Source organism: Pelodiscus sinensis, chromosome 8 (assembly GCF_052426305.1).
Source record: "Pelodiscus sinensis isolate ZL-2025 chromosome 8, ASM5242630v1, whole genome shotgun sequence".
NCBI lineage: Eukaryota > Metazoa > Chordata > Testudines > Trionychidae > Pelodiscus > Pelodiscus sinensis.
Genome location: NC_143059.1, coordinates 29,287,617 through 29,302,644, shown reverse-complemented (window position 1 = coordinate 29,302,644; position 15,028 = coordinate 29,287,617). Strand labels below are relative to the sequence as shown.

Here is a 15,028-nt window from a genome sequence, read left to right as displayed (position 1 = left end):
CAGTGATGGAGGGGAAGTTGAATGAAAGGCCATTGGCTCTGGGTCCCTTGCTATTCAACAGCTTCAAATTGTTAAGCCTTCCACTGATGAGTCACAAAGAGTATCTTTTTGTTTTAGCATTTGCCTAGGGGCAAGAACTTCTTTTACCCACAGCCTCACCTCAAATCAAGGTACCCTGTGAGATTTAGCCTTCAGGGTTGACACTCATGAGCATATTACCAAGTGTATATGTGATGACTGTCATCTCATCCAGCCCTGGGGATTGAAACAGGGAGCTCCAGTCCAGCACTGAAAGCCTGGGCCTCCTCAGCCTGAGCTAAAGAGCCAGCTACTGGAGTTGTAACACTCCCAGCCTCTGGATTAGGTACAAAGAGGGAGGAGATACAACACATGCTACCTAATAGGATTCAGATATCTATTGATATTGTTGGTCATTCAGAATTTGAGTGATGGCCCCTTTTATAAGTTGAAAGTTAAAATGTGTCTCTTCCATAGAACTCATACAAAACATGCAAATCCCACCCTGTACATGCCATGAAATGCTCTCTGTGGTGGTAGCAATGTAGTTATTGATTGTATTCCTGAAGTGCCTACAAGCCTTGATGGAGAGCCAGCCCGCCCTTCTCCCCTCCCCCATTGTGCTAGCAGTGTACAAAAGACAGCCCCTGTTGGCCAAACTCTGCTCCAGGAATCAATGGTTAAATTCCAATAGAGTTCACTGGAAGCAGAGACCGGCCAACTCTGAATGCTTTTGAAAAATCACACACACAGCTAGATAATGTACTTCTTACATCTTACAGGTATGGTGGCACCTAAGGGAACTGTGCCATCTGAGCAGTGCTAATATTGGCATTGTGCCTTCTGAGGGCAGAATCTGGGACACTACCTTAGGGGCGCTGAAATACCCCTTTGAAAAAAGAGTTGCTTGTATTTTTCTCAGTGCCATCTTCCTAAGGTTCACCATTGTATGTAGGACACTTTGTCCACATCTGTTCCCTCTTGGATGCTCAGCCATGCTAGTGGGCTTCCAACCTTATTAGTGGGAAACACTGGATACAGAAATATTGCTCTCACTTGCATGATAGCATAAGGCTGACAAACTCCCAAAGCACCTGTGTTTGATACACTTGGTGTGGAAAATTAGGATTGTATGGGCATACTGTACCCAGGGAGTAACAGCACATCTGCTCTCACCAATCAGTCAGGAAATAGTATCACTGTGTTCATAGCTATGCTGGTAAATATCAAGTAAAGCATGTACTTGATTTGTGCTTATACAGTGAAAAACAGCAGTTAAAGTAAACCTGGAAAAGGCAAAATTGACTTCCTATCCAATTGGAGCTCAAGCGCCTCCACTCTCCACCTTCCCATACAGTTCTCACACCCATATCTCACCGAGAAAGCAACTTGTGAAAGCAATTGCCTCCTTGCTTTCTTCCAGCTAGGCAACCAAAAGTCCTCACCATGGCACTTAAATCCCTTTAACGTTAAGTGCCTTTTTGTTAAAGAGTTTATCCTTGTCAGCTTTCCTGGGGCCAGTAAGTAGCAATCCCCTCATGAACTGCTGGCTGGTCATGATCGATCTGTTGGTGTCAGTGATTACACATCCAACCAGAGATGGCTCGTGCAGCCTCCGTCCTCGTTCCCCTGGATTAACATTAAAATGCCACTAACATGGCACTTAAAATCCCTGAGGATCCGTGTACTTCCTTTAAAAGTTGCCAAGTGATTAAGTCTCTCACATTGGGATTCCTCGACACAGTGACAAGTTTGAATTGGGAGTTAGAGCTGCTGCTGATAAAAGTCAGCTCAGAGAGATGGACCAGTTAGCAGGATAGAAAATGATAAACCCATTAAAGAAACAGCTCAGGAATACATATGACCATATTTCCTGGTTTGGAGTGACCATGAGCTAACTGTATTAGATATTTTAGGAATGCTATGCTTACTGTTCCAGCTGTTGTCCAATTCAGTGTGCTAATAAACATGCATTTTTTGATTCCTTGTTTGATGTTTTCCAAGGAGCCACGGTGCTATTTTTAAATGCCACTGATTTGGACCTGTCCAGAGAATACGGTCAAGAGTCAATTATCTACTCACTGGAAGGTTCCTCTCACTTCCGGATCAATGCTCGCTCAGGTGAGCCTGCCTATGGGATCTTTCTCTTTTCCCCTCACCTGTCTTTCTCCTTTGGATATCTGTTATATTTTCTGCCTCTCATCTTTCTTTTTCCCTCTGTCCTTTTATTCTTGTCATTTTCCACCCTCCAGACCTCTCCTCCCACCCCCCATTCTGCAATGTGTTTATTGTAGAAGAAACACAGCCTAAAGGAGTATAAAATGCAACTGGTCCCAGCACTTCAGGCACAAGTATCCATCCTGCCATTATGGTACCTGGTGCCCAAATCCAGAGTCATTTTCTAGAAGGAATGGGAGAGTGGCCAGCAAACAAAGGGCCCTGGTCCAAGGGGAAATTTAATCCATGTTCTACTCTATTACTCAGTCTAAGAGAAAAGAGAGGGGGGTTCATTTCCCAGGGATGCTTTGGGATTTGTATAGGGGATATAACTGGCCATTATTATAAAGAAGGTCTGACCACATTGTTCTAAGATGCTGTTGACCTAGCAATGCTGAGAGGAGCTGTCTGGAAAAAGCTGAGTATCTATTATGATCCAAGAGCTTCTTTTATCCACAGCCTTACTTCTAATCAAGGTACACTGTAGCATACATTGGTGCCTAAGGGTGGAAAAGAAAGCATCTGCAAAACTGCATGTGCTTGCTTGGTGCCTTCCAGGTATATGCACTTTCTAGAGAAGTTCCTGATTCAAATTAGCTGAACCTGCTCTGTAAAGATGCACTTAATTAGATGTAATCTTGTGGACAAGAGGAATGATCCATCATTGCGACACATTCATATTTAAAACTTTTTTTACTGATTAATTTTTTCAGCCTGTGAATTAATAGATGCCACAAAACTTTAGAAGCAAATATATTGCAAGAGGACCTTTTAACTTTTAAAATTTCTCTCATCTAGATTAATTTTCCCTCTGTTCCTGCTTCCTTCCATTTATGCCTGGGACTGCCCCTCACATTAAAGCTCCAACATACTGGAGCACAGCCCTCATTACTGATGTCCCTTTAGCATCTGGAATGTGGAGTAGGGGGAGAAGTAGTAACGGGAAGGAAGGTGATTTGTCACTGAGGGCCAATTACGATGGTTGATGAGATACCCAATGACATTATTTCATTTATGTCTACACTGTACAGCTATTTCAGGATACCGGGGGTATCCCAAAATAGTTATCCCGCATCTTTACAAGACACCATTATTTTGAAATATTTTTTGAAATAACAGGCGTTATTTTGGCATCCTGGTAACCCTTGTTCCACGAGGGCTAAGGGACATCTTGAAATAGCGTGTTATTTCAAAATTTGGCACTGACTAGATGAGCCAAATTTCAAAATAGTTTATTTTGAAATTCAATCAAACTAAGATACGCAATTTGTGTAGCGCAAATTGTGTATCTTATTTCGAGTTTAGGGCATTGGTTAAACAAACCCATTGGGATCTGCCACAGCATGGAAAATTCTGTCCAAATCAAACAGAAACTTGGCTCCTTGCTGTGAACTTCCTATTCCTTTAGGAATCTCAGATATTAGATTCCTGTTATTTTTCTACATTAGTTAAGAAACAATGATGTCATTACAAGGCAGTGAAGTCACTGAGCTCAAGCCAGGCAACATCACAGTTATGTCAGTGATTACCTCTTGTCTTAGGTTAAATTTTCTGAAGTTGGAGACCAGAAAATCAGAGCCTGGATTCACCCAGATTCTTTCCAGATTGTGCCAATACTGGTTCATATGTTCTGCATAGTCTGAGCCCATGATCATAGTGAAAAGATAGACAATGACATTGCAGAGTTGAACTGTTTGTACAAGTGTTCTATCACAGAAGATGTCACTATGCAAATCCATCTGTGAACTAGTCCTCACCACAGCTGTTTCAAAGGGATTGTTATTGTCATCACAATGCATTATCCTATGTCATAAGAACGGCCGTACTGGGTCAGACCAAAGGTCCTTCTAGCCCAGTATCCTGTCTACCAACAGTGGCCAGCACCAGGTGCCCCAGAGAGGGTGAACCGAAGACAATGATGAAGCGATTGTCTCCTGCCATCTCTCTTCAGCCTCTGACAGAGGCCAAGGACACCATTTTATCCCCTGGCTAATAGCCTTTTATGGACCTAACCTCCATGAAATTATCTAGCTTCTCTTTAAACTCTGTTATAGTCCTAGCCTTCACAGCCTCCTCTGGCAAGGAGTTCCACAGGTTGACTACACACTGTGTGAAGAAGAACTTTCTTTTATTAGTTTTAAACCTGCTACCTATTAATTTCATTTGGTGTCCTCTAGTTCTTCTATTTAGGAAACAAATAACTTTTCTTTATCAGCCCTCTCCACACCACTCATGATTTTATAGACCTGTATCATATCCCCCCTCAGTCTCCTCTTTTCTAAACTGAAAAGTCCCAGTTGCTTTAACCTCTCATTCATGGAAGAACCTGATCATATTTCCAAATCTGAATTTTTCACGTCTTCACAATGATCTTCCTCTTTGCACATGCAAATTCAGACTTGTGGGCAATTTTTTGCATTAGTATTTCCAAATGCTCATACCACTCCCCTCATCCCATGTGGACAAGTGCCCAGGATTCACTATTATCTTATGAAATCTCTTTTCTTTCCCATTTCCCTTTTTTGCAGGTGAAATTACCACAACGTCTCTGCTTGATCGGGAGGCCAAATCAGAGTACATACTCATTGTCCGGGCCGTGGATGGGGGTGTGGGTCATAACCAGAAAACAGGCATTGCCACAGTGAGTTCAAATGCTTCTCTTCTGTTAAGAGCTTGTAACATGTTATCATTTCTCTTTGAAACCAGACAGTTGAGTCGATTTACATTGGCAATACCAGGACCTTTCATGTCTGGGTCACTGCACCTGGAGTCAATAGTGATTGAATGTTGTTATTGTCTGACAGCAGTGATGAGTTTGGTGGTCCTAAGTTCAGTTACTAGTGGACAATTTTCTGCATTGCAACAGCTACTAGATCCACTGGACACTACTTGTGGACCATTTCAGTAAGGGGACAAGGACAGAACGGGCCTGGAGTTTGCTGAAACACAAAAAATGTAGTTCCTTCTATTTCTGCTTCTTTATTTAGATGTTTACAGACATGAAGAGCATTTATTTGTATGCATGCTCCAAGCAATCTTGACATAACTTTAAAACTAAAACAAAATTAACACCCAATCAAGCTCCCTTCACTTTCAACGCATTTAACCATCTGGTAATTTGTCCTCTCTGTTCCTCAGTTTCTTCATCTCTAACATGGAGATGATCATACATACCCACATTGTCTCTGCTCACAAAGTGGTTTTTACCCATGAAAGCTTATGACCAAATAAATCTTTAAGAAGCCAGAGGACTCCGTATCATTTTTGCAGATACAGACAAATATAGCTACCCCTCTGAGCCAAATAAATTTGTTTGTCTTTGAGGTATTACAGGACTCTTTGTTGTTTATATCCACCTTGCCTCTTGTGAGGCAGAGTTTGTTAATATCTCTGTGCTTTAAAATCTTCCTGTGGAAGGAATCCTAGGAGCGCTTAAAGTATTACCTATAATTGTTATTCAAATAGTCTGTGTGCTATTTGAATGATGCTGTCACCTTGACACAGATGCCTGTCTTTAAAACATGCATCTAGCCAATCACTGAAAACGCTTTAATAAAACTTAGACAAGATTTTACAAATGTCAGAAAGCCAGCAGCCAACGACACCTTTCTCATTATTTGAATCCCTGTGCCAGCATGTGTCTTTCAAGGCCTTTTGATCTCAGTCAAACTGCTCCATGCTTTGATAGTACAAGAGATGTAACAAGCAGTGGGTACTAATATAAAGATGACAATCTTTCTTGAATCTGCTTGTTTTTCTACTTGCGAATCACAGAAAATGCCTTTGCAGTGCTAACAGGGAGAGCTCTATGAGGTAGTTCTCACCGTGCTGGGTACGGTGATAGCTTGATGTTTCCTGTTGAATCTGGAGCAGGTAGGCCTGCCCTGCCCAGTTGGAGGTGGCTGTCATGTTTACTACTGTGTCCTCTTTGGGGCTTCATGGGAGACGACTCATCTCCTAATAGATTCATTAAAAGACAAGGAACAGTTTCTGTAGAAATGGAGAAAAAATACATTAACATATTTCCCTAAAAGTATCTGTAATTAGAGAACCTGAAAACTTGGTGGGAAGTTGTTCTCTGATGAAAAGTTTGCCTATTGCATTTGGCAGGAATGTACACCTAGGATTCATCAGCCACAGTACCATCTTTGAATAAGAAAGAAGAGTCCACAGGCATGTGGCTATGGGGGGGGCCGCCCCCGGGCGCGCAAGTGTCCCCACCCCCTGGCGCCCGGCGGGCGAACGGCCACGCCCCCTGGCGCCCGACAACCTCAAAAGGTTGGGGACCACTGCCCTACACAATGCAGGCCACAGAATCTCACCCACCCACTCCTGGAATAATCCTCTCACCTATATCTCAGATATTGAAGCCTTCAAATAGTTTAAAGACCCCAAGATGCAGACAATCCTCCAGCTGTGATCTTTCTTGGATGTTATGAAATGGCACTAAAGATCATATACTTGTGATTCAGCACATCAGCAGCAGGTCCCATGTGCCCATCACTTGGGGATATCCTTTGAGAATCCACACCTGAGCTAACTTGAATAGAAAACAGTGCCTGGGCTAGCTCAGGAGACCACAAACGTGAGTTTCTCCTGACCTGCCACTGGATGGCACCTGTGCTCCACCTGAGTGTTGCTGAAAGCACTTGCATTTCTCTGAATTGCCTGATCTAACCCACTGTCTCCCTTTGAGTTCTATAGATGCATGGTTTGCTTGATTTGTTTTAGGAGACTATTTGCTAATATTAAAACCCTGACCTTGACTTAGCTTCTCTTGGAGCTTTGGAGTGATATTGTAGAAGCAACCATCATCTGGGGACTGCTATCTGAGCCCTGAATGCTGGAACAGATGTGACAGGGTTCCTACTATCTCACTCTGAATTTAGACCATCTCCTGCACATGAACAATAATAGAAAGTGTTTGTAAGATCTGGTTAAATCTCTTTAAACTGTTACAATCAACAGCTGGTTCACAGTCTGTGTATGGATACATGCTTGCTTTCTGGTTTGTGGGGATCAGTAGAGCTAGATTTGGCACTAAGGATAAATGTACGGGGGATTTTAGGAAGATTTGTGTTTAAAAAGAAAGGTATCCCACAAACAGGGGTTTGAAATGTAATACAAGTGGTTATCTGACAGTATTTTGCTGTGTGCCTGCGCAGTTAGCCCAATCTCTCTAAAGCTACACTACAGTTTGATTCAGATTTCCTCAGCAGCACCTTCTGCCATTCCTTCCTTCCCACACAGATTGGCAGAGATATGGGACCTTTCCACTCAACCAATATCTTCATCAATAATTTAAATATCAGCATAGAGAGTACACTTATTAAGTTTGCAGATGATACCAAGCTGAGAGGGGTTGCAACTGCTTTGGAGGACAGTGTCATAATTTAAAATGATCTGGACAAATTGGAGAAATGGTCTGAGGTAAACAGGATGAAGATTAATAAAGACAAATGCAAAGTGCTCCACTTAGGAAGGAACAATGAGTTTCACACATACAGAATGGGAAGCGACTGTCTGGGAAGGAGTACGGCAGAAAGGGATCTAGGGGTGATAGTGGACTACAAGCTAAATATGAGTTCACAGTGTGATGCTATTGCAAAAAAAAAAAAAAAAGCAAACACGATTCTAGGATGCATTAATAGGAGTGTTGTGAGCAAGACATGAGAAGTCGTTCTTCCGCTCTACTCTGCGCTGATTAGACCTCAGTTGGAGTATTGTGTCCAGTTCTGGGCACCACATTTCAAGAAAGATTTGGAGAAGGGCCAGAGAAGAGCAACAAGAATGATTAAAGGTCTAGAGAACATAACCTGTGAAGGAAGACTGAAAGAATCCGGCTTGTTTAGTTTGGAAAAGAGAAAATTGAGAGGGGACATGATAGCGGTTTTCAGATATCTAAAAGGGTGTCACAAGGAGGAGGGAGAAAAATTGTTCTTCCTGGCTTCGGAGGATAGAACCAGAAGCAATGGGCTTAAACTGCAGCAAGGGAGGTTTAGGTTGGACATTAGGAAAAACTTCCTAACTGTCAGGGTGGTTAAACACTGGAATGAATTGCCCAGGGATGTTGTGGAATCTCCGTCTCTGGAGATATTTAAGAGTAGGTTAGATAAATGTCTATCAAGGATGGTCTAGACAGTACTGGGTCCTGCCATGAGGTCAGGGGACTGGGCTTGATAACCTCTCGAGGTCCCTTCCAGTCCTAGTATTCTGTATTTCTATGAACCCCAAGGTGAAGCTGGAAGCAGAATGTGAACGTGGATGTATAGCTGTCATTTCACTAAAGAAGTGGCTGCATGGGCCTTTTTTCACATACACCCCTCTTTATTTTCACTCTTCTTCTTTGAGGCTTTTTATTTTGGCTGCTCTTGACTTGACCTGGATTTAAACTGGAGAGTTAGCATGTGAAAGGCTCTGCATCCCACTGCCAATACCAGGAGCCATTTAGACCCTGTATGCTGACTCCCAGCCACTGCCTTTTCTTACATTGAAAAAAATAGTTAACACTTTAGAGTACTATTCTCTTCCTGCTTTTTATCCTGTGCTCTTTTCTGCTTCTCTGTTGCTCCCTGCTCTGCACCCACCATTCATGTCCTTTTACCACTTGCCTGCTCTCCCTCTTCCATTCTTGCTTCTGTCACTTAATATGCTTGTCCTTCCCTTTTTTCCCTCCCTTTCCTAATATTTTTCCCTGTGATCCCTACATCCTGCCATAATGACTGAGTTAGGTGCCCTGCTGGGAAGATAACTTTCAGAAATACAGTAAAGTACCCTGTTCAATAAGCAGTAGCCCCGGGCCACTAAATTAATGGGAATTTCGAATTCTGTAAATAATTTACCAGGGTAGTGAAAGATCAAGGAAATTGCTCAGACTACATCTTGTTGTGTCTCTGATTAGTGTTTGAGAGGGAAGCAGCTGCTCTCAGACCTGCCAAAACATTTTCATATAGCGAATGGTGACTTTGCTACAATATAGCGCTAATATATTAGTAGGGCAGTTGTAATGAACAATGGCATCCCAGCTACAGCCCCTAACAACATTGGCTACTGTATATTGCACTGCCCACCACAGGAAATCAAGCAACTCCCATTGGCTTCCTGCAAACCGGAGAGCTAGTTTAGGTTTCCATCCTGCTGGCCTTACCTCTGGAAGTAGTGCCATTAACTGTGACCCTTCATGTGAGATGAGCAGGATGTGTTTGGCTCTGTGCTGTAGCAGGGAGTATGTGGACCAGAGCCCAGGAAAAATAGAGTTTGGGGAAAGAGTGTAAAAAATGTCCTGAAAATATTTGTTTGAATGTTTAAACAAATTCCCTTTCCCTGAGCCTACTGTATTCATTTTCCATTAATATGCTTGTGTGTGGTTTTCAGCCTGGTGATTCCAAGAACCCTTCCCTCCCTTTATGTCCAGGCATTGGGAGTTCTGAAATGTTGTTCTGTGGTAACATGGGTTTGTAGCATGGAAATGCCCAAACCATTGTCCTACTTAAAGAATTCATGGATAGGAGTATTTGTGGAAACAGCAGCTTCCATGGGAATGTATAAGAATATTCATGTACAATTCACTCTGAATTCATAAACACAGGAATTCACTCTGTAAACTTGAATCACAGTGTTAGAGTTGTCCAGTCAAGGAAAGGAAACAGCCCCAATCAACCATTATATAATAAAATGAACCAACTTTTTTTTTTTGGTTTTCAAATATTGAACATGTCATCCAACATACAGACTAAGACTACTCAGCAAATAATTTCAAATAATGAGGAATTTTACTTATTTTCTGTGACTGTCACTTATCTCTAGACAGCAGTGCTTATGGAGGGGAAAGTGGCTCTCATGGCACCCAGCAGTGTGCTTCTGAAAAGGTTTGTGGTGAAAAGCACCTTCTTCTGTGATACAGACAATGAATTGAATTTAAGAAGAAATCTTTTTCATTGCTCTCTTCATTTCAGAGTCAACCATTGGGGCAACTATCTTGCTAAAATTACATCATTTGTGACACTAGCTTCTGAGGGAAAGGTGAAGAAGGGAGCAGTGTCAGATATTGTAAGCTCAACCCCATCTGACATTAATAAGCAGAAGCACCGAGGTAGATTTGCAGCTACTCTAGGGTTACACAGTACTAGTTACTGGATAGGGAAGTCCATATTCACACTTGTCATTTTGCAGGTTAACATCACTTTGCTGGATATTAACGATAACTATCCCACATGGAAAGATGATCCATACTTCATTAACCTGGTGGAAATGACCCCTCCAGACTCCGATGTCACAACGGTAAGTGCTGGGACAGCCAACGAAATGCACCCTCAGAATCAGGAAGCACAAAGAACTAGTTTTAGTCTTTAGCATATTTAATATGAAGGGCCAATGCTATTCACTGGAGACAAAGATCTTTGCATGCTTCTGCCTCACAGTGTTGCCAGGGTACCTCTGTCCTGCTTTAGCAGACCCAAGTCCTGAAACACTTTTGTTCATTCATCTCCATCCTGAACTGCCATCCCGTCCTCACCATCATTCCAAACCTGGCACTTTCCCAGGCAGGAATTGGCACACTGTGCCAAATTTATTTTCTCCTCATTCACTGTGTTTGGCACAGTGCAGAGAACAGTTATTTTAAGGATTGTTCCTTTAATTCAATGGGGTTTGTGTGGCCAGAAAGTGGAATGCAGGCAGGGAGTCCTGGTGCTTAGTCTTTGAGTTAACAGGCCTTTGTTGAAAGGAAGACTGCAGTTTGAATTTTAAAAATGCAATAACCAACTCATCTGATTATGACAATTTGTAAATCACCAACAGGACTGGCAACAGACTTCACCAGGCCCTGGGCAAGCTGGGTGCAGGGGGGGCTTTGACTCTGGGCCTTCTGGAAGGAGCAGGGCCTTGAGTGGAGGTGGGTAGGGCTGGGAACAGCCTCCACCATTCAGCCCTCAGCACTGCATAGACTGTGCCATGTGGGGCTCTGATAGCAACCTGTTGTACCATTTTCTAATAAATATCAACATTGACCTGAAACTAGAAGTCCCTTGACATTTCACTCATTTATCATCTCAATAGCAGTTTGTCTGTCTCCAGTGGTCTCCAAGTTGGGTGAGTGGGTCTCGTTCAGGGATCTCAGCACTGTTTAAAATTGCAAAGATACCAACACCATGGCAGAAACCTTTTTTTCCTCAAAACAAGCTAGTGTAAATGAGTGTAACTTCACTGCCCTAGGTGAATTTGTCCATTTGCACCAGCTGAGGATCCCATGTATTTGCTTCTTCTAGTAAATATTCATTTAGCTATCTTAAAGCCCTGATCTTGCCAGGACTTCTACACATGGCTAGCTTTATGTTCTGTCAGTAATCTCAGTCATTGACAGTAACTGGACTATTGTTAACAGTGCAGAAAGTTAAGTCTTTGCAGAATCAGAGCTTAATATGTTATGACTACAGCAGTCAGTGCAGATCCCTTAGGTTATGTCTACACTAGCTCGTTAATTCGAGCTAGGTAGGCAAATGAGGCAACCGAAGTTGCAAATGAAGCCCTGGATTAAATATCCCGGGTTTATTTGCATGTTCCCGTCCGGTCACCATTTTGAAATTTCACTAGCCTGAACTCACTGCCGCGCGGCTACACACGGCAGTGAAACGTTAGTTCGAACTAAGTCCTTAGTTCGAATTAACTGTTACTCCTCATTCCACGAGAAGTAAGAGTTAACTCGAACTGTTAACTCCACGAGGAATAACAGTCAATTTGAACTAAGGACTTAGTTTGAATTAACGTTTCACTGCCACGTGTAGCCGCGCGGCAGTGAGTTCGGGCTAATGAAATTTCAAAATGGCGACCTGACGGGAACATGCAAATAAAGCCTGGGATATTTAAATCCCGGGCTTCTTTCGCAAATCCGGTTGCCTTATTTGCTTATCTAGCTCAAATTAACGAGCTAGTGTAGACATACCCTTACAGACAGAGCAGACTCTCCATAGTATGAGCCTAGAATTTGATTTACATGTAGTATGGGACTTGAACTTTGTGTCCTGCATTGTTCATCTGGGCCCTGATAGGACTACAAAAACTTGACAGTCTGTTTGGAGAACAGTCCTTGAACTGCAGCCATGCTTTCCACCACAAGTGTGTTGCAGTCTTTTCTCTGTATGTGTGTGTGTTTTTCTTTAAAACAATGTTTTTGGCCAATTTCTGCTTTCCTAGCCTCGCTTGTGACCTCCCTCAAGGACCTCTCTGAAAGGCATTGATTTAAAGTCTTTCAAATCTCTTCAGCAAAATAAGAGAGAGGAGGAGAGAGAATTATTTTCCATCATGTTGGGAGAAAAATGACGGGCGTGAAACAGAAAAATAAATGAGGGAAAAGTGAAGAGAATCCAGAAAATCATCAAACAGGAAAAGCTGGAAAAAAAATCCTGTAGTGAAACATTAATATTGGAGGGGGAGGGGAAATAGATTCCATGCTAAGCCCACCTTGCAGAAATTAGCCTTAGCTGGTCTACTGGCTTTCCCTTCCCTATGGGTGAGCAAATTGTGCTTTACGAGTGCATAATTCACTTGGACACATGTAAGCAGCTCTTCTTCCATCTGTTCCTGTTATTGGGAAGAAGCTGTCAGCAGCAGGATAAGGGGAAGTAGAGAGGATTAATAATGCGTTTAATTATTATTTATGCTGAGCAAATATTTCTTCTTGTGTAATTAAAATGAAGCATTGTGGGGCTGTAAAGGCAAAACTGAGATGGTTCCTATATCATTTTTGTGTGTGACCCTTTGCTGTGCCCCTGTATCTCTGCACCTGGAAGCGCATACCTGGAGGAGTTAGAACAGACATTTAGATCACACAGAGCAACATTAACTGGGCAGAAGCAAGTGGATGGGCTTCCTTCCATTTCAAAATATTCTTGCACTCTTTGTTACTATGACACTTCCACCTATGGTGATCATCAGGGGCATGGTACTGGACTATTTGACCCTGAGTCTGTTTGGATGTGGCAGTTTATATGGTGTTTGAAGACTGGTAAAAGCTGTGAGGTTCAGAGTTGGAGTTTCCATTCTTCACATAACTCTACCCATTTTACAATACCTACATTGTATAGTGCAATGCAGTGCTAAGGTACACTTCATTACTATTTGTGTCCACATTTTTGTGCATTATAGTTGTGCCAGATCTGGGTCCCTAATCGGGGCTATATTGTGCTAGGTGCACCACTGAAAAGTACTAGCATGGTTAGGGGCACAGGACAAACAATAAATCTCTGTGGTATCCAGGAAATGCAATCTTCTATTTGTGTTATAATGTTCATGTAAAATGGGGTGAGTTGAGCAGAAAGATTCAGGGTTTAGAGGTTTCAGGAATGGCCCCTAAAGATCAACTGTCCTCAGTTGATAAATCCTCCAGCGTCTATATCCCAGCACGGATGTGTTGTAAGGCCAATGCTCTGCTTCCATATAGCAGTTAAAACTGATGGCATTTTTTGTGTTCATATCAAATTCCTGCGCGGGTAATTTGTCTGTCTGAATACCCCCTGCAGTTTGAGTTGGGTATTAAATTCTTCTTTATTGAATCCCCTAATTTGTTGTATGGGGTTGCTGTGCTTTATTACACAGAACCCCTCTTTCACCCAAGAGAAACACTACTCTTAACTGGTTGGCAAATAATCCTTATCTACTTCAGAGGACTATTGTGCAGTTTGATTAGTCTCAGTAAAATTCTGTGAGATCCTTGGATGAAAGATACCATATAGGGGTTCCATATTTCTCCTTCATTATTTTTTATCTATAGCAATGTCTTGTAAGGAACACAATCTATTTCTTCAGCATGCCACTGCTCCTGCTGCTTATTCCCCACTGAAAGTCATCTTGCACTTGGCATCACAATTAGTTTCTGGGAAAATAATAATTGTATCACCAACATAATACTTTTTCAACGAGGGAGAAGCAACAAGAGCAGTGAAGTCCTAAGTAACAAAAATCTTATTTTTATGTAAAGGTTTCCAAGAATTTAAAAACTCGAGGAAGAAAAATAAAACAGAAAATGTCTGACATAGAAGAGATGATGCCTAAATAGATTTTCAAGTTTCTCCTGGGGCAACTCGAGCTCTTTTGTGCAGTTAATATTTTATTCCTTTTCTGGTTGCTTTAATTTCCTCTCTTCAGTTTCTCTTCTCAGATCCAAGAGTTGGCTGTGTGAATGCGGTGCATTGAACAGGTTCTCCTGATTAGCAGACTGACATCTGCACTTGGTCTCTCCAGGTGGTTGCTATTGACCCAGACCTAGCTGAAAATGGCTCCCTTGTGTACAGCATCAGGCCACCGAATAAATTTTACAGCCTCAACAGCACCACAGGGAAGATCCGGACCACGGGGGTTGTGTTGGATAGAGAGAATCCAAACCCCCAAGAAGCTGAGCTGATGAGGAGGATCGTGGTCTCTGTCACTGATCGTAAGCTCCAGTTTAGTTTTTCTGCTCCTTGCTTTTTCTCTTGGCTTACAATATGCCTTCACCTTTTCTCTCTCCTATTGCTCCAAATATAGGATACATATATTTTTCAGCATCCTGTTTCTTTTTCTGTTTGTACCATCCCTTATTAAACAGGATGTGAGTTACCAAAGTGGCATGATAGAATTCTCTTAAATTATCATGTTGCATACATTTTTCTGAGATAGCGGGACTGGCAGTAACCACTGTTGGTAAGGTTATATAAACATTTCCATTCTAACCCTCCCTTGCATGTACTTTTCTGAAGCTTTCATGTATCAGGCTAAAAATTTCCAACTCTGATCTCTGCTAATAGGTGACTTACACACT

At 42.2% G+C, this 15,028-nt stretch overlaps 1 protein-coding gene across 4 annotated transcripts in view; it reads left to right on the top strand.

The window, feature by feature from the left end:
- The window catches only part of CDH23 (cadherin related 23), a 573,109-nt gene that overhangs the window by 379,709 nt on the left and 178,372 nt on the right, over positions 1-15,028 (top strand). For all 4 annotated transcript variants that reach the window (XM_075934954.2, XM_075934952.2, XM_075934956.2 and 1 more), the window contains 4 exons: positions 2,023-2,139; positions 4,764-4,876; positions 10,408-10,515; positions 14,473-14,662. In XM_075934954.2, the coding sequence (XP_075791069.2) occupies positions 2,023-2,139; positions 4,764-4,876; positions 10,408-10,515; positions 14,473-14,662 (528 nt within the window). The remainder of the gene's footprint in view (positions 1-2,022; positions 2,140-4,763; positions 4,877-10,407; positions 10,516-14,472; positions 14,663-15,028) is intronic.